Source organism: Eumetopias jubatus, unplaced genomic scaffold, assembly GCF_037043125.1.
Source record: "Eumetopias jubatus isolate StellerSeaLion01/CBP00866 unplaced genomic scaffold, mEumJub1_p1.0 scaffold_8, whole genome shotgun sequence".
Taxonomy (NCBI): Eukaryota; Metazoa; Chordata; class Mammalia; order Carnivora; family Otariidae; genus Eumetopias; species Eumetopias jubatus.
Genome location: NW_028274814.1, coordinates 114,897,879 through 114,917,866, shown reverse-complemented (window position 1 = coordinate 114,917,866; position 19,988 = coordinate 114,897,879). Strand labels below are relative to the sequence as shown.

General features: G+C 35.1%; 1 protein-coding gene across 2 annotated transcripts in view; it reads left to right on the top strand.

Moving 5' to 3' along the window:
- EEA1 (early endosome antigen 1) overlaps nt 1–19,988 on the top strand; it is a 125,310-nt gene that overhangs the window by 96,668 nt on the left and 8,654 nt on the right. For both annotated transcript variants that reach the window (XM_028105495.2, XM_088025284.1), the window contains 5 exons: nt 3,600–3,930; nt 5,416–5,517; nt 7,295–7,489; nt 13,182–13,364; nt 18,980–19,165. In XM_028105495.2, the coding sequence (XP_027961296.2) occupies nt 3,600–3,930; nt 5,416–5,517; nt 7,295–7,489; nt 13,182–13,364; nt 18,980–19,165 (997 nt within the window). The remainder of the gene's footprint in view (nt 1–3,599; nt 3,931–5,415; nt 5,518–7,294; nt 7,490–13,181; nt 13,365–18,979; nt 19,166–19,988) is intronic.

Genomic DNA, 19,988 nt, shown 5'->3' with positions numbered 1-19,988 from the left:
TCAATTTTCTATTTCGTTTATTTCTCATCTTCTCTTTAGTATTTTCTTCCTTAGACTTTGGGTTTAGTTTGCTTTTTTTTTTTTTTGAATAGCTTTTTAATGTGGAAGCTTCCCTGTGGCTGTCCACGTTTTATAGTATCTGTTTCATTTTCACAGTTACTCACCCTCTTTGTATTTTGTCAGGTTTCTGCAGATGGTAGTTACATGTCATCTAGTAAAATCAGTTTAGTATGACAGTTTTTCAACAGATGGAATAAATTACCTTGAGGAAGGTTGTCTTTTCCCATTTGTACTAAGTACTTAATTGGGCTTATTTATGACAGCTCTGAGTATAAGGATGGATTAGTTTAGAAGATATTAGGATCTGATTTTGGAAAAAGGGAGAGAAAAAAAGATATTAGGATCTAAAAGATGAATTGATACATGAAATTTCAAAAGTCCTTGGTGGCAGAGTGGGTATGTGCCTCCAGACATATCCCATATATTCATAAAAGTGCTGAGATGGGGCATCTTTTCTTCACTCCTAACATAGAATTAGTCTCTTGCTTAGCTTGTTCTTGATGTTGATGCTTGCATTGGGTCTTACCATAAAATCTTCAGTGGACATATAACTCACCAGAATTTTGATGGATAAAAATCAGTTCCATTCCATTTATCTGGATTTTTTTCAAAGGAGGGTTTGTGACCCGTTACAGTTCAGTAGACTCTGCCTTTAAATGCCAAATAGTCCTCTCTGACTGAGTTGACAGACTTCATCTGTGTTAAGTGTATGAAGGTTTTTGACTCTCCATAGTAAAGATGAAAGCTGAGAGCCTGGGAAAGGTACCCTTCAGGGACATGAAATACAACCCATCAGATTGATGATAATTAAGTAGTTCAACACCTTCATGGTTTTGTTCTTGTTTGGGAGTGATGATGAAAAATTTCTTGTTTTCACATTTAGTGAAATAAGTCCTGATACTTTGAATTTGAGGATATAGAGGTGCATTGTATACCTTAAATGGCATTCCTTCTCATGGTTAGCACCATAGTTTCCAGTGCATAGGTATTTGGGGAGCACATATGATCTCTTATATCACCCACTGAGTAATTTGTCACTTCTGGAACCCAATCATCAGTCCATGAAGGTCACCTCTGAGTTGGTTCTTGTTCTTCCCAAGGCCCCTGTGGGCCCAAAGGTTCTTTCCATTTCTAATGGGCTCAATGTAAATGGGCCCATTTCTATTCTATGTTCTAATCTCATGGTTCAGAACTCATTCAGAGGCTTCTATATCATATTGAGATAGGGAAAGCTTCTAATGCTAAAGTCTTTTTTTGCCTGTATACTTTATGGAAACTTTTTTATGTGATGTCTTGCATTTCTACTGTACCATCTAGGAAAAAGGGCTGGGTAAACACATCCAGGGTTTGACTAAGCCTTACCCCTGATCCCAGGGCTCAGCCCAAAAAAACAGTGCAAGGTTTCCCCTTTCTCAAGGCTCACCTACATCAGTGCATCCAACTCTCCCTCCAACTCTCATCCTACAGTGTATTTTCATTACTGTACAGTTTAATGTACTTTCTAATATCCTTTGTTATTTTTTTTCTTTCATACATGGAGTATTCAGAAGTATGTTGTTTACTTTCCAAATATTTGGAGCTTTTCTAGATAGCTGTTACTGACTTCTAATTTAATTCCATTGTGAACAGAGAACATACTCTGTAAAATTTAGACTTTTCAAACTGTCTTATTTATGGCCCAGTGTATGGTTTATCTTGGCTGATTTTCCATGTGCACGTAGGTATATTCTCTGTTGGTAAAGTGTTCTATAAATATCAGTTAGTCAAGTTGATAGTGTTTTAAAGAAAGGGTTTTTGTTTGTTTGAATATGGTTACACACAATAATACATTAGTTTCAGGTGTACAACATAGTGGTTCAAAATCTCTGTATGTTCTGCTGTGCTCACCACAGTGGTAGCTACCATCTGTTACCAGACAGCTCTGTTACAGTACCATTGAGTAGGTTCCCCTATTCTGTATGTTTTGTTCCCTTGATTTATTCATTCCAGATAATGTTTAACCTTCTATATCCTTGCCTCCCCCCTCCCCCCGCCCCACCTCTGGTGGTTCTGTCAATTTCTGAGAAAGGGGTGTTAAGTTTCCAACTATGATTGTGGATTTATTTATTACTTCCTCTAGTACCCTTTTTATTTTATTTTTTTAAGATTTTATTCATTTATTTGACAGAGAGAGATACAGCGAGAGCAGGAACACAAGCAGGGGGAGTAGGAGAAGGAGAAGCAGGCTTCCCGCTGAGCAGGGAGCCAGATGTGGGACTCGATCCCAGGACCCTGGGATCATGACCTGAGCCGAAGGCAGACTCTTAACGACTGAGCCACCCAGGCACCCTCTAGTACCCTTTTTAAAATTAAAGTTTTACAGTGACAATGGAAGACTTTATTTCTGTTTTTCCTTCTTTGATTCACATAATCTTATGATTTTATAATAATTATTTATGGGAAAGTTAAGTAGCATAGTAATATATATCAAGTCCTAATTTTAGGGTTGCTTGATAGGAATTATAACTATATTGAAAAGGTAATGACCTTTCTATTTAGACCTTTGAAAATCAGTGAGGTACAGTATCCTATGAATTCACTTAACTTCATCTTTTCTAGCCACTTTTAGAAAGTAAAAGTAAGTTTCTGGGAATAAAAATTGAAAAATTTCAAAGTTTAAATGTAATTCTGGTATTGTATGAATACCCAACTTCAAATGGTGGCTAGTACATCTTTTAACAACTTCTCTTTAACATTATTAAATTTATACTGATTATAAAGTACATCAGAAATAGTATGCATTCAAGAAATATTACTTTGCATCTGGTTTTATTTTCACTTTAAAAATGGTTGATCTTTAACATGTGTTTTTTCTTTGGTGCATAATTTCATTTTATCAAAACAGTAGAAGTTTTTAACTTTCTTAAAGCTATATCTACATTTCCTTATTCTTGTAGCTTATTCATTTAGGTCTAGAAAACTTACATTATGGGACAAATGGTACAGTCTCTTGTATAATCTGCTAGGCTCTAGAATTAAAATAAATCTTTTGTTTTTTCTCTGAAATGAAATATTTCTTTATTTTTTATTTTTTTACTTTATTCTTTCTGGGTTAATCATGTTTTGAAGTTTAGTATCTAAAAAACACATAATGTGTTTTATGTTTTCAAGGAAAGAGGCAAAGTTCTCTATATGCTTGGGGGCTAACACAATGAATAAATTCTTTAAGGTACATGGAAAACCTTTTCTTGTTGTAGACAAGAGGGTCTGCTATATGTACATTTTTGGGGGGCATCCGTTGCGACTGGATTAAGCCTTAAGTTACCCTTAACTTATTTGACTTAAAGGAAAATCATCTTTATCTGTTAAATGATCAGATCAAATTTAAGGTGTTTTCAGTTGTGTGGTTTTATGATATTAAATTATTATTTTTACTCCTGACCTACACAAGAAAGTTTTAAAACTCAATTATTGATTAAAAAATAATAATTAATTTTTAATGCTAAATTAGGAATGGTAAATTATGCATTATTTTAAAAAATTGTTTCTTAAATATTTAGAGTATCCAGTACAAAGTTGGATCTCCAGAAAAAATCTGAAGCCCTTGAAAATATTAAGCAAAGGCTTACCAAGCAAGAGGAAGAAAAAAAAATCCTTAAACAAGAAATTGAAAATTTAAGTCAAGATGCAAAGATGCAGCACAAGGAATTGAATAACAAAATTCAAACAGCAGCAGCAGAACTACAAAAAATGAAGATGGAGAAAGAAACTCTAATGACGGAGCTTTCTGCAACAAAAGGGAATTTATCGAAAGTTTCTGATTCTTTGAAGAACTCCAAAAGTGAATTTGAAAAGGAAAATCAGAAAGGAAAAGCTGCTATATTAGATTTGGTTAGTTGTTTATGTTTACTTAGGTAGAAGTGATTTTTATTTAAAATGTACTGGTTTTTCTGCTTAACCCACTGTTGACTTTTTATCCTACATTTAAATGATTTTAAATAATTCTTATGAGAAAAAGAATTGGGATTGCTTAACCTGAGAAAAAGATCCTGGTGTTTGTGTGTAGAATTTCCAGAGGCCCAGGAAACTTTTAGTTGAATATACAGTTTTTGTCTATTGCTGGTATGATGCTGGATTTGGGAGAGAGTGCTGCCTGTTAGTCCTCAGAGACATTTTCATAGGGAATGTAGCTGCTGGTTCAAACATTATTCTCTTTCCCGAAAAAACAGAAAAAAAATCAAAAGATCTTGATGACTTTTAATTCTGGTACTATAAACTTTCTAATTCTCTCTGAATGTTCTAAATGTTTTGAGTGTTCTAGAACTCTAGATAATGCCATGTCTTAGAGATACCATAAAACATATTTAAACTATATGGAATACAAGTCACACAGTTTCAGGAAATGCTTAATGGGGGAATGTATTCTCAGAAATATTTTAACCCATGGGATGCCTGGGTGGCTCAGTTGGTTAAGCATTTGACTCTTGATTTCGGCTCAGGTCATGGTCTCAGGGTCATGGAATCTAGCCCTGTGTTGGGCTCAGTATGGAGTCTGCTTGAGTTTCTCTCCCTCTGCCCCTCCCCCCGCTCATGCTTACTCTTTCACTCTCTCTCTCATATAAATAAATAAATCTTCCAAAAAAAAATTTTTTTTAACCCAGAGTAACAGAGTAACAGCAAAAGTAAAATTCTTTTGTTTTCAATATGAAGGTCAGTGAAAGTGTTCAGTATCACAAAAAATATATGGTATTAGTATGTTACTTTTATGTTCCTTTCTGTTTGGAGAAAATATCTCTTATATGTATATCTTCCTTTAAGTTGTGATTATTCTTTATTTATATGAATTTATATATATGTATATGTAATATAAACACGTATTTAATAATATGTGATTCTTTATTGTTTTAATACTTTCTTTTACAAAAATTTCCTTCCATTTTCTTGAAGATTGTTATTCTGCTTTTATGAGCTTTTTTTTTTTAAGTAGCTCCATGCCCAACATGGGGCTCAAACTCAGGACCCTGAGATCAGGAATCACATGCTCTACCAACTGAACCAGCCAGGTGCCCCTTTTGTTTTTCTGCTTTTAAAATAGCATGACAAGTTAATTAATTATAATTAATTGTGTGACATAAAAAGGTGGTTTCCAAAGTGTTCTGCTGGTTGATGATAGAAGCTCTTGACCTTTTTCTGCCTGTCTACCTTTACTGCTATAATATTTGGCTATTTCATAACTCAAATGGATGATTCTATCCCATGCTAAACCATCAGTGATTCTAGTATATTTCCATGTGTGGATCTTACTAAGCATATAAATCAAACTTCTTAAACTTACTACAGATATCTACTGTATAATGTAGTTTTGATATTTTTTAGGAAAAAACTTGCAAAGAATTAAAGCATCAGCTTCAAGTACAGATGGAGAACACACTTAAGGAACAGAATGAACTGAAAAAGTCACTTGAAAAAGAGAAGCAGGTAAGATTTTTTTTTTTCTGTAACATAAAATATGTAAAGAATAATAAGGTCTGTATTTCAAAATAATTTCACACTGATACTTAAGTCAGAGGAGGTTTATTTCTCTGAAATGTAATGGATCACAAAAGAAAGTTTAAAATTGTCATTTGTGTTCTACCTACTACTAAAGATTTAAGCTAGTTTATAGTGAAAGACCCAAAATAAAGGATTATAATTAATAAAGTTAATTGAGTCAATGCGCTGTAGAGTTATAACTAGATAATTTAGATTAAGGAACATTATTATGATTGAGAAAAATATCTTGATAGGCTTTCCATAAAAATAATATTTTAACGGCTCTTTATTTCATGGGCATTTATATTTAGTGGTATGTTAACGGTTGTATAACAACAGATTTTCTGTGGTTAATGCTTTTATTGCTCTCCATCCAAAATCAAGCAAATGAGTAAATAAATGGGTATTATATATAGTTGTTATTCTCTGAAGACCTACCTCTAGCAGTTAAGAGTCCAGGCATGTAGTTTTTCTAGAGATCTGATTTGATAAAGCAGCAAAATCTAGTCCCGAGAGGTCCTTAATGTGATTGTAGTCTGGTTGTTGCTTGAAAGAAGACTACCTGTGTTTTAGATGCCAGTCATTATGTGGCAAAATTATGGTGGCTTAGTGCTCAAGTTCTGAATCCAGATTAAATATCCTGACTGTGCCATTTGCTAGGTATGCTGTCTTGCCTTGTTTTAGGCAAATTACTTCATCTCTCTGTGCTCCTGTTTCCTCAGTGGTAAAGTGGGGCTAATAATAGAATCTATGCCATAGGATTATTATAGGAAATAAATGGGTTAATATATTTCAAAGTGCTTGGAACGCTTATAACAAAATAACAAAATAAATGCTCAAATGTTAGCTATCACTTTCTCATTGGTTATTATATTGTAATCATCATCATTACACTACCTGACTCCTGTTTTGCACAAAAACATTTCCCTTTGTGTTGGAGATAAGCTGAAGCAACCATATTTAGCAGTGAAACTTTTCAAAAGTAACTTTGAATATGGTCAAACGCTCAAGTTAGGTTCATAATGAAATATGCATAAAACACGAAAACATGACTTTGGCTGGAACGGTGGGAGGTCATTGTAGTTCCCCTTGGCCACAGAAGAACCTCAGTGTGACTTCTATATTTTGAACAGAAATATATCTTAGTAGATTGTAAAAACAAGGTAGTAGCACAATATGCCCCAGGTCTCTAAATGAGGAAACTATTGCATGGTATAGTTCAGTGTCATCAGACAGATCCTAAACATATTTGCCAAAAATGATTTTAGTTTTATCATAGTTAATATGGAGCTGTTCTTTCTGATTAACTGTGGCCAATAGGCTAAATTAGCATTTTGAGAATATTTTTGAAAGACAGTAGACATTCTAGCAGCCTAAAGATTGATGTTAATGTTCCTGTTTTCTATGATGCAAGGTAATACTAGTCTAGCTCATTTATAAGCTCTATCCAAATATATACTTAAAAGCTAGAAAGGAAGGTAAGATTAAACAAATATTGAGGATTAATCCAGCATGTTATCTAATAGTGAATAGCATCAGTTATGAACGCTTCATGAGGGCAGGGATTGTTTTGTTTTTTGTTTTTTTTTTGGTTTACTACTGATCACCTGTGGCCATCAGGCTTAACACTTTCTACCTAGAGTAGTGCCTGGCATGTAGAAGGTACCCAGTAAATGTGTCTTGATTGAATGATGAATGCTAAACAGATTTTATTTTCTTTTAGACTTCTCATCAGTTGAAGGTGGAACTCAATTCAGTTCAGGGACAAGTTGTACAGGCCCAGAATACTTTAAAACAAAAGGAAAAAGAAGAACAACAACTTCAGGGAAACATAAATGAGCTAAAGCAATTGACTGAACAGAAGAAAAAGCAAATTGAAGCACTCCAAGGAGAAGTTAAAATTGCTATTTCACAGAAGGTAGTAATATGATATTTGTTTACTTTGTATGGAAAGGAAATCTTTGCAGTTAATAATATGATAATACAGATGAGTTGCAACAAACAAAAATTTATATATGCTCAAAATTTTTCTAAGTAATTTTTCTAATTATTTTTTAATGTATAAAAGCACTTAATTATGTAATAGATAAGTCTGGATTTCCATTCACTAACCATGTTTTTAGATAATCTTTATTTAAAATTAATCATCTGATAGACGTAAAATTACCTTTTTATACAATAATATAATTAACACTTAATATTATGGGAATAATTTATACAACATTTCTAGGGCACTAGAAAATTTTAAAGGAATTTAAAAATAAATTCTTATTAAGGGAAGATAACAAAAACCACAAAATGGTATGTATTAAAAAAAATTCAGGAGTGTTGGTTTCATATAGTTATAATTGTTTGATATTTTAAGTTACATCTTAATGGTTTTCATTTATAAACTGTTCTCATTTATTATTGAGCATCTATTTTTTATTCTTAAATGTGTTTTAATACTTGTCTGTACAAGAAGTTGACAAATGGATTGTACTTAATATTGGAACAAAAAGCTTTTCACTATTGTTGTTGGTATGTGCATGTCAATTGGTCGACAAAGAAGAAATGAAATCTCTTTTTTTTAAAAGATTTATTTATTTACTAGAGAGTGTGCGTGCAAGAGTGGGGTGGGGGCTTTGGGGGGAGGGGCAGAGGGAAAGAATCTCAAGCAGACTCCCCTCTGAGCATGGAGCCTGATGTGGGCTCCATCTCACAAGCCTGTCTCAGGACTCTGAGATCATGATCTGAGCCAAAATCAAGAGTCAGGTGCTTAACTGACTGAGTCACCCAGGTATCCCGAGAAATGAAGTCTTTCTTATGTAGAACAAACAAAATATGTCAAGTCATTGAGTTGGTTATCACATCACTAGAGGAAAAAATTAACCTTGTAAATAGGTATTTTATGTTGACTACTGTATAACTATTGCTATGTCACTTTACAAAAGAGTAATTTTCTAAGAATACAAACAAGAGTAAACAGATTTGCCTGTGCATTGTTGGTGTTATGTATAATTATAAGTCAGGATGTAATTATCACAATACATATTTTGTTGTATGCTTTGATATCTTGTGGTAATTCTTTTCCCCAAAATTTATTATCCTCATATCCAAGTATTCCCCAGATCTTCATTTTTATAGCATCATAACTTCATGAATTAAAAAAAATAAAGCCCAACTATTTTAGCACATTTTCTTAATTAAATTATTAGTTACAGTATGATTTCTGGTAGATTTATGATTATGTATATTGACCATACTTTGCATGGCTTGACTAGATGACCCCTTAAGAATTATGAGATCTTAAAGGAATTAGGAGATTTAAAGGAAATGTTTTCATTGAAAGTTGTCTTAGTTTGGATTGCTTTACCAAAAATACCATAGACTTGGTGGCTTAAATAATAAATGTTTATTTCTCACAGTTCTGTAGGCTGAGAAGTCCAATATAAAGACACTGGCATATCCGGTGTCTGGTAGGGACCCAATTCCTGGCTTGTAGACCGATGCTTTCTTGCTGTATCTTCATATGGCTGAGAGAGAGATTATCTCTCATGTTTCTTCTTGTAAGGGCACTAATCCCTAATTACTAATTCATGAGGGCTGTACCCCCATGACCTAATGGCCTGCTAACGGTCCCACCTCCAAATACCATCACAGTGTGGATCTAGGCTTCAACATGAACTTTTGCGGGGACACAAACATTCAGCCGTGGCTATACTTAATTTATGTTAGTGTATGGATGCTAAAATAAGGAGCACACTTTTTAACCTTGGTAAGGATGATGGCATTTTGGGGAGTGTTGGGTGGATAGCCAGTTGCTGTAAATTAGATTTTTTTTTTAAAGACTTTATTTATTTATTTGAGAGAGAGAGCCAGAGAGAGAACAGGAGTGGAGGGGAGGGGCAGAGGCAGAAGCAGACTCCCCACTAAGTAGGGAGCCTGATGCAGGGCTTGATCCCAGGACCCTGGGATAATGACCTGAGCCAAAGGCAGACGCTTAACCGACTGAGCCACCCAGGTGCCCTGTAAGTTAGATTTTGAATTTAGAGTAACTAGAGAATCATTGAAAGGCAAGTATAGTTTGGTTTTGTTGAGGATCAGTGTAGCATGGAAAGCAGGGTAAGTTTTGGAGCTAGGCAGATCTGAATTTAAATTTCATGTGACACATATTAGGTTTATGGTCAAAGGGAAGTGAGTCATCTTTCTGAGCTAAATAAAATGGAGTTGTAGAGTTGTTGTAAAGATTGAGAAAATGTATTTAAAATATGCAGGACTGTGCCCAGTGCAATATAGAAGCAAAATAGTTGTTGGCTATTATATGGAAGTATAGCAAACTATGATCTAAGTGTGTCGGTGTGCATGGTCGACTCTGCAGTGATGGTCTGTGACAGTTATGACTGGCCCACAATGAAATAGGAAAAACAATGTTTAAATGGGTATAGATATGTATGTGCATGCACTTAGCGCACACATACGCACGCACATTTTGGATATATATGATTGTTTGAGAGCCACTGATCAAGGATCCTGCAAGTAAGTCAATGGCCCCTGCACCAACTTTATTTGAAATCTATTGTGGGAATATAGAATGGATAGGATAGGGCCCCCAACTCTCAAGGAGCTTATAATTTAATGAGGAAGTAGGTATGTAAAGAAAAAACTAATGTATAAAGGAGAATGAAACAAGAACTTAAACAGAAATATGAGAAAAATTAGAACTTAATGGAAATTTTGACTAGCTTTCTAGGGAGCTAGCATTTTTACTGGGCTTTTGGAGATGATTATAATTTTGAAAGGTTAAAAAAGTAAATTAGACATTTTGGGGAGCTAAAACAATATTACCGATGTTTTGCAAGCTTAGAAAATGTTATAGAACGTTACCTGTTGGAGTGCATGGTAAATGGAGAAGTGAGGGGAGGGATAAGGCAACAGAATTGGATGCAGTCAAATCACAGTATATATTGTATAGTTGTTTCCACTTTAAAATTTTAATATTGGAGGATTAAAGATTTTTAAAGAAGGGAGGAATGTGATCAGACCCATTTTAGAGCAAAAACTGGTCAGTTTGTGAAGGGTAAATTGTAAATGACTGACCCTCCTGTATTCTCCTTTGGAAGTTTGGGTTTACTTCTATTAAAGCAATTATCAAACTGTTGCATTGATCTGTTTTTTTTTTTTTAATTCCCCACTAATATATTTGAGTCCCTCAAGGTCAGAGAACTGTGTCTTTTGACAAAAAAGTCATCAGCAATTGTTTTAAATGAATGAATCAGTCTGTCAGAGTAAAGATAATGAAGGCCCAAATACGAGCCCAAAGGGTCTTTTTGGTCATTAGTGAGACTTTGCAGAGGGCTTAGTTGAGAGCCACGAAGGTGATTGAAGAGAAAGAAAACTAGATTTGTGAGAAAAAAAAGTGTTAAAGCAAAGAAGTAGTATTCTATAAAAGAAAATGTGTAAGAGCAGTATTGTCTTCAAGATGAAAAAAGATGTCCAGGAATTCTTCATCATGAAGAATCTAAATTGGAGGAAATGAAAAGGAGGTGACATGGGATGTTATGAGATAACATATAGGGAGGTCAAACCCCCTTTCCTCCATGGGCATTAGCATCACCTCCTGTCAGTCTGCCTCCTAGCTCTCTTGAATCATCCCCTTTTCTCATTTTCCATGGCCACAGTCTTAGTCCACGTTATTTTGTTCTCCTATCCAGGCTATTACAGTAGCTTATTAATAGTCATCCCAGGCTTTTCCACCTTCAATCTGTCATCCATTCATTTAAGAAATATTACTAGACACCTATTTTATGCCATGGCACAATTCTGGGTGTTGGAGATACAGCCATGAACAGACAAGGAACCTGTTCTCATGGAGCTTACACTTTCTTGGGGAAGAAACTAAACAGGTGATGTGAAATACAGTGATGAGACAGAGTCTTACTAAAGGCTGGGTGATCAAAGAAGCCTCTCTGAAGAGATTTGAGCTAATACATGAAAGACAAGAGCTGTCCGAACAGAGGTCCAGGGAGACAACTAGTACAAAGACCTTAAACTAGAGCAAGCTTAGTATTTTCTAAAAACAGAAGACCAACATAGATTAAATATAGTGGGAGAGAAGAAGAAGAATAGGAAATGAGCTCAGAAAAGTAGACAGGGGCCAAAGCATATACATGCAAATTTATAGATTATAAGACAATAGAGAATGATATATTTTGTTCTAAGGATAATTAGAATCAGTAATGGTGCAGTCTGACTACAGGGAGATAAAAGAGCAAGCAGAGAAGGCACTGAAAAACTGTTGGCAGTAGTCCAGGCAGTACGTGATGATAGCATGAACTAAAGTGTTAGGAGTGGTTGATTTGGGAATATATTTTGGAAGTTGAGTCACCGGGACTTGCTGATAGATTAGATGATGAGAGATGATGGAAAGAGAATCAAGAATAACTCTCCATTTGTGACTTGTGCAAGTGGATAGATGATCCTATTGATTGGGGGAAAGTAGCAGCTTTTTGATGAGCAGTGTCAGGAATCAAGAGTTCTGCTTGAGAGAGATATCCACCAGTCATTGAAGTGGAGATGTCAGGGAAGTACTTGGTCATAACGAGCCCAGAGTTCAGGCAGAGAGGTTGGGGCTAGAGACATAATTCAGGAGTCAGTTGTAAATAAATGATATTTAAAGCCATGAGTGTAGTTGAGATACTCTAGAAAGAGACTGTGTGTAGAATAAAAGAAGGACAAGGGCAGAACCCTGGGGTCCTATAGTATTGAGAGATCAAACAGAAGAAGAGGAGCTAGTAAAAGATTAAGAAGGAATGACCAATGAGATAGGTGGAGAACCTAAAATACAAGGTGCTCTGGAAACCAGGTTGAAAAATGTTTCTAGGAGAGAACATCATCAGCTATTTACTGCTGGGAGGTTAAGTAAGATGTGGACAAGGACATGAATATTGGATTTTGGAGCAAGGGGTCATTGCTCATTTCAACAGAAGTTGCATTGAAGTTGTGTATTTATTTTAAAAGCCAAGTGCTTATTTTCATACTGTGCGCATATATTTTAATTATGTCATAATTTGTACATATCTCCTGAATCTTCTTAAAGACGAAAGACAAGTTTAGGGTTTAGAGGAGTCAGACCTTTGCAAGATTTCCTTTTTCTGCCTTATTGTTAAGAAAGATGACCTGTAGAATTTCCCAAGTTGTTCTGGAATTTCAAGGAGTAGAAATGATATACTTCAACACAATAATGACTTTTTTATTTCTTTCATGTAGAAATTTGTTAGTTCAACCTTAAATTATATCATCTTCTAAAGCATCTAGCACATGCATCTTCCATCAGAAGGTGGTTGTTAGTCTCCTGAGACATTGATACTTCCCAGTGAAATGCTTTTTTTCTTTATTTAATGCTTTTTTATTTTTTGGTTTTTAAATTGGGATTTGCTGGATTTTGTATCTTGTAAATCTTTTAAGTTTGTAACTATAAGGTAAGTTACTCTTTATTAAAGAAGAATTTCAATAGCATAAATGCTATTGAATTTGTCCTCAGGACTCTTCATAGTTGTGTGGATTTCATTTTATATTCGTAAGTGGTTTTCTATATGCACACTGTTGTAAGTGACTATTGGATGTTCCAGACAGAGCTGGAGAGTAAACTACAGCAGCAGTCAATACAAGCAGCCCAGGAACTTGCAGCAGAGAAAGAGAAAGTGTCATTGCTACAGAATACCTGTGAAAAAAGTCAGGAAAATCTAAAACAGCTTCAGTCTGATTTCTATGGGAAGGAATCTGAGCTTCTTGCCACCAGGCAAGATCTTAAGGTATAGTAAAATATATCACAAAAACTCAGTATGCTGTTTATAGACATTTATTAAATGACTGATTTGAGTCCAGATGGGCAAATATCATGCTTGTTTTCTATTAAATCATTATCTTTGGAGTGACATGCTTTTTAAAAATTAAATTGTTTTATATTATTACAAAATACATATGTAAATGTAGGCATTTAAAAATAAAATCTACAACAGTAAAATAATTTGGAAATATGTTAACTGCTATATTATAAGCTTATCTAAAGACTTTCCTATCTTTAAGTAAAAAGGTGATTTTTAAAAAGGACTGCTGTTTGATGGTTGGCAGGGATGCAGAGAAAGGGGAGCCCTCCTACACTGCTGGTGGGAATGCAACTGGTGCAGCCACTCTAGAAAACAGTATGGAGGTTCCTCAAAACGTTGAAAATAGAGCTACCCTACGACCTAGCTATTGCACTACTGGGTATTTACCCGAAAGATACAGATGTAGTGATCCAAAGGGGCACCTGCACCCCAATGTTTATAGCTGCAGTGTCCACAGTAGCCAAACTATGGAAAGAGCCAAGATGTCCATCGACAGATGAATGGATAAAGCAGATGTGATGTGTATACACACACACACACAGACACACACACACACACACACAATGGAATACTATTCAGCCATCAAAAAAATGAAATCTTGCCATTTGCAATGATATGGATGGATCTAGAGGGTATTATGTTAAGCAAAATAAGTCAGAGAACGACAATTACCATATGATCTCACTGATATGTGGAATTTAGGAAAAAAAACAGGATCATAGGGGAAGAGAAGAAAAAATAAAACAAGACGGAATCAGTGAGGGAGACAAACCATACGAGACTCTTAATCATAGGAAACAAACTAAGGGTTGCTGGAGGGGAGGAGGGTAGAGGGATGGGGTAACTTGGTGAGTATATTATATGTTAATTAATTGAAATTAAATTAAAAAATATAAAATAAATAAAAAAGACTGCTGTTAGAAAAATCGAAGGATTTTTAAAATGTAAACCACTTGTGAAAATGCAAGCAATTTTACTGTTGCTTGTCAGGCAATACTGACTTTATATATTGGTCAACTTCCCAAGACTACCAGAGTGTTTAATGAATAAAATTAGGAGATTATAACTCAAAGTAAACTTAACCTTAATTATCTAAACATATATGGAAACCTTGTTCTTGACAGTACTATTTGATTAAAGTATCATGTTTCTTAAAGGATATGGAAAAAGGATAATTTTTATGTAGCATTAAGGTATCCGTTCTCTAAGGTAAATGGAACATTTGTGTTCTCTACCAGAAGATTCAGCTAGTTCTCTCTCTTTCTCTCTCTTTGTCATGGTGAATATGTTTTTTGTTTCTTTTTGTTGTTTAATTTGAAGTACATTATTGAAAAATTTTGTTGAAAATCACAGGTTATTTATATATAATGTACATAAATATGTCTATATTTTATCATAGACTGTTATAGGGAAGGCTTTAGAAGGAGGTAGGACTTGACAGGTTCTCAAGGATATATAGAATTTGAATGTATAGAGAGTCCTGAGGAAGGTCATTTAACTCAGGCACATTTGAGAAAAGGCGCTGCACTGGGAATGAGCAGAGCCAGGAGGCAGTTACCAGTTGGCTAGCGTGCTCTTTTGTGTTTGGAGATTAAGTTAAAAAAGATTGGGATCAAATTGTGAAGTATCTTAGATGCCTAGCAAGGATGGTTGGACTTTATATGGGGTTGGGGATGAAGAGTCTAAGCAGAGAAATAAAATGAAGAAAATAGTGCTTTGGACAACTTAACCTGGAAGAGGTTTATAGACAGCTTGGATTGGATCCGGGTAAATTAGAGGTAGGGAGATTATTAAGAGGCTATCTCCCTTTCTCCATAAATTCCATTTATCAAGGTGTGAATTGATTAGACTGGGCTTTAAATTCAAGAAGTTGGAGCAGAAGAGATGAATGAGAGAGGCTGGGTGAAACAGGAGGGCTGAATACAGACAGGCCACAAGGGAACTAAAGGAACCAATGGTGACTAATGATTTGACAGAGAAATAGGAAACTTGGGTCAAAGAATTTTCCTAGCACCGAGCTGTTATAAGAAAAAAATAACCACCTGATGTTTAGAAAGTGTCTTATTTGCTGTACTCTCTAAGTAGCTTTAAATTATTGGTATTTTTTTCTTTGTAACATTATTGAATGTCACGGAAGATCTGTGGAAGAGTTTGGACTTTATCCTAAAGGCGGTAGGGACCACAGAAAAGATATGCTTAGATTTATAGGTTAGGCCAGTGACTGGCTGAGGATAAGAAATGGATTGTGGAGCAACAGGGCTGAGTGTGGAGACTGAGAGGACACTTGGCAGAGCCCAGGTACACATGATGGTGGTGTGGGCAGTAACAGTAAGGATGGAGAATGTGGATGAATTAGAAGGATGTTTAGCTGATCAAGGAGATGAAGCTTAATATTGATTGTATAAGTCCTAGAGAAATCACACTTCTTTCCCCCCCCATATAGGTGTGTTATTTACCCAAGAGCATAACATGGTGACAAGACTTAGATCTCTTAGATCAATATTCTTTCACTAAGCTAATAGCTATTTTTATTATGCTTGAAAACTGCTGGATACTGATAACTTTATACATGAAAGAAAAATTCAAATGTTTGGACAAAAAGAGAAAGGCAGAGGGATAAGGCTGCTGAGGAGTTTTTCAACTATTAAGAGGTGTGGATAGATCTTCTATTGCAACGCCTCCTTTTGCAGATGAGACTAAAGCCTGGTGTGGTTTGTGACAGGCCCAGAGTTGCACAATAACAGACCCATGATTACATCTCAGTTCTTCTGATTCATAGCCCTTTACTCTTTTATCATCATTTCACTAGGATTTTTAAATATAAATAGAATATTGCTGAATTCTATTATTAATGCTTCCAAAAGTATCAGAACTACTTAGGAAGTTAAAAAAAAAAAACTAGAGAACTTCAAATGATATTTATGGACCAGAATAAGAGATGGCTATCAGCCATTATTTTTCTTTTGCTTCAGGGATGTTACATGATCTTGTTGCATAGACCTGAGAAGGGAGAGGGTGAGAACTTTGTAACATGACACCTACCTAAGTCAAGGCTGCCATCTGTGGGCTGACAGTGTACTTCCAAGTAGACTACATTCTACACCAGTAGAATGGAAGACAGGCTGGCCTGATCTGTGCCTTTAGCCCCATCTGCTGGAATATTTATGAAATACTTAATGTTTGTTGACTGGTTATTTCAAATTGACTATGCTGTGTGCTATTCTTTACTGTTGGAAAGGTAGAAGTGGAATTTAACTTAAATTTTGTACCCTGAGTGAAGCAGAAACTCTAAGATAATAAGTTTAGAATTAAATATAAACCTTTAGCCAATACCATTCCTTATGTCATTTAATCAGACATTAAGAGAAAGTAATAACTAAAATTTTAAGTTTTATTTTGAAAGAAGAAAGGGAAAAATTGTTGAGCAGACAACAGTAGCTATCACAGAACACTCCAGAAATTCCTTTTTAGCTACACTACTGTAACGTGTTGGTGGTATTGAGTCAGGCTTGGTAGTTGATCTACTCAGGGATTTGCCTGTTCCAGTGTGAGTAAGCGGCTTAAAGATAGGCCCACAAAACCATTGATTAGGAGAGGGGAGTTCCCTAAGGGAAGAGATGCTGAGCAGATGAAAATAACATGGCCTGCAACAAGAAAGATAGAAGGAATATTTAAAATGCATGGCAGGATATCACTGAATGACAGAGATGAATATTCAGAGACAGGGTAGAGCAACATGTCTCTACATCTTCTGAAAAGAATGGTGCAGATTTTGAGCTTGATTTTAAACATTTAGTCACTGGGCTTTTGGGAATTTAAAATTTTATTGGATGTTATTTATACCATGAGCATTTTGGAATTCTTTTGGGCAGAGATTGAGGGTACTGTTAACTTCAGGCTCTAGCAAGCCTTGGTATTCTTTAGCGTTACATCAGGACCCCTATTAGCTGATAATTTCTTTAGCATTAGATCAGGACCTCTATTAGCTGATAATTGCTATGAACTGTATGGGCTAGGCTTTGTCAAATTTTATTATTTTTACTTGAAATCCCTTTGTGATGCTTATGCCAGTTCCCACATGTACCATGGAGCCTTCTGTAAACACATTCCAGGCGGAGTTCTCACACTCATTGTTTCTCTGTTCATTTGACGCATAGCAAATGCTCTCCTAGCATGTACAGCTTTCTTTTACATGCTGGTTCTGTTTTTCAGGCTTCAGAGTCAACTTCTTTAAGTCAAGGACTGTTTTTTTACCTCCCTTCTACCTTAAGTGTACACTCAATTAATGGTTTAGCTGCTTGATTAGTGAAGGACTAGTGACTTTAGGATTTTTGGAAAAGAAGCCTTAGAGTTTTTAGTGTTCACTGGAAGCCATTGGAAATCAAAATTTCATTTATATCAGAAAGACTTCTGAACTGGGTTTATTTGTAAGGAATAAACTTTCTCTTTCAGGAAGCTTGAGAAACTCCTTAAATAAGGTCTTCATTTAAAAATTTTTCATCTATTTTTTTATTTCATTGAATGCTTACTGTAGCTGAGCCTAGCCAGCAGGGATCTTTCCTAGATTATATCTTCTGCCTCCTTTCCAAAGGAGCTGTGTCTCCAGAATAAGAAAGATGAACTTCTTCCAGATGGTGGGAGAGCATCTTAGAGTTCTTTTCTTCCCTGCTTATTCTTTGCAGTTGCCACTGAAAGTGGCAAGGTTCCTGCTATTTTCCATTACCCACCTGTTGCCATATCTACCCCAAAATGAAACCTAATAGGTCAAAAAATTTGCCCTTTTCACCGGCTTTGGCTTCGCAAAATATTTGGGCTTTAGAACAGTCAGTAACTATGGCAGTGTTAACAACACTACTTCTGCCACATAGACGGGAAGTTAAGAGGCTGGGCTAATGGCCTTGTCAGAAAGAGAGCCCCGGATGTCTGGTAGACTTTCTTCTTTTGGTTCGCTTTGATCAGGTTAGCAGCTGTGAAATAGTTTTTTTTTTTTCTCCCCAAGACAAAAACCCTTTCTGTTTATTAAAGATTTCAGCATGTTAAGGGACATCATAGGTCCTGTAAGACATATATGTATATGTAATGTAGCATTTAACTACATCTCTTTTTAAATTGCTTGTTTTCATGTCTCTCCATACCTTCTAATTACATATATATGTAAACATAAATATAAATACACACATATATAAACATATATGTATGCTTATATATATATATATCTCCTGAGTGTGTTTGATACGATCCCTTCTTATTTGATATTCCTTAATACCACTTAGCCAGTAATACTTACAGATTATTTCTAAAGGTTTTGGAATTGCTTCAGTTTTATTAAATATTTTAGACTAAAATGTTTTCCATAGGCAGGAGAGTTAAGAGATTTGTCTAGTGTTCTTTCTCTTTTACCTGATCTTACTGAAGGGCATAACAAGTATCTTTTTATAGTATATTGCTTTCTACTGTGCTTATGCTAACTGTTGTTTCTGTTGAAATTTGCTAAAAACAAAAAAAGACATATAATAATTTGGGGAAATTGTTTTTATAAGTCTGTAGAAGAGAAGCTTTCTCTAGCACAGGAGGACTTGATTTCAAACAGAAATCAAATTGGAAACCAAAATAAATTGATTCAAGAATTGAAAACTGCCAAGGCTACATTGGAGCAGGAATCCGCAAAGAAAGAACAGCAGTTGAAGGAGCAGTGTAAAACACTACAGGATATCCAAAAAGAAAAGGTATTTCATTTTCTGACTAAATCTAGAATCTGAGAGTTACAATGGCTTTAGAAATCATCTAGTCAAACCTCTTACCCGATACAGGCATCACCTTTATCTTCAACAGCTCTCCTTAGATGGGCTTCTAGTTTCTGATACAATACTTGTGGTAATTGGAATTTTGATGCTATGAAGGACTTCTTAATAGCTTCCTTGTCATTTCTACTCATTTTCTTACTGCTCTTTTTAGTTTTACAAACAAATCTTTTTCACACCATAGACCCCTGGTTATTTAAAAACAGGTTTTATAGCTCCATAACTATCTCATATAACACTTTCTAGATGTATGAATGAGATAAAAAGGTCTAGAAATAATTCTTATGCTTATAATTCTTAAAATTTAGAGCCAGCTTTTTCTAAGGGAAGCAGGACTATATTTTACATAAATGATGCTAAATTATAGAGTGGAAAGCCTTCTCTTACATGACCAGTACATTTAAAAGTCAGTTAAAATGCTATATGAAAGAGAAATTCAGATTCTAGGAAGCATTTTATTTTTGGCTTCATAGTTGAAATCACGTATTTCCATCAGCTGATAGAATATTACTCTGAAGTATACAATTTCAGAGGTTCATTGGTATATCTTAATTGTGCAATTCCTGAAAGTCTCTTTAATTTAAAAAATTGGGGGATGCTTTTGTTGGGGCAGGGGTTTGAAGCTGACATGATATTCATGATTTGTGCCTCAAGTGTAGAAAATTCTGAGACAACTATAGCATATAGGCCTTTAACTGCAAGGGCTAGAGATCAGTCAGACCTTGTTATAGGTTTGACTGAATCTCTA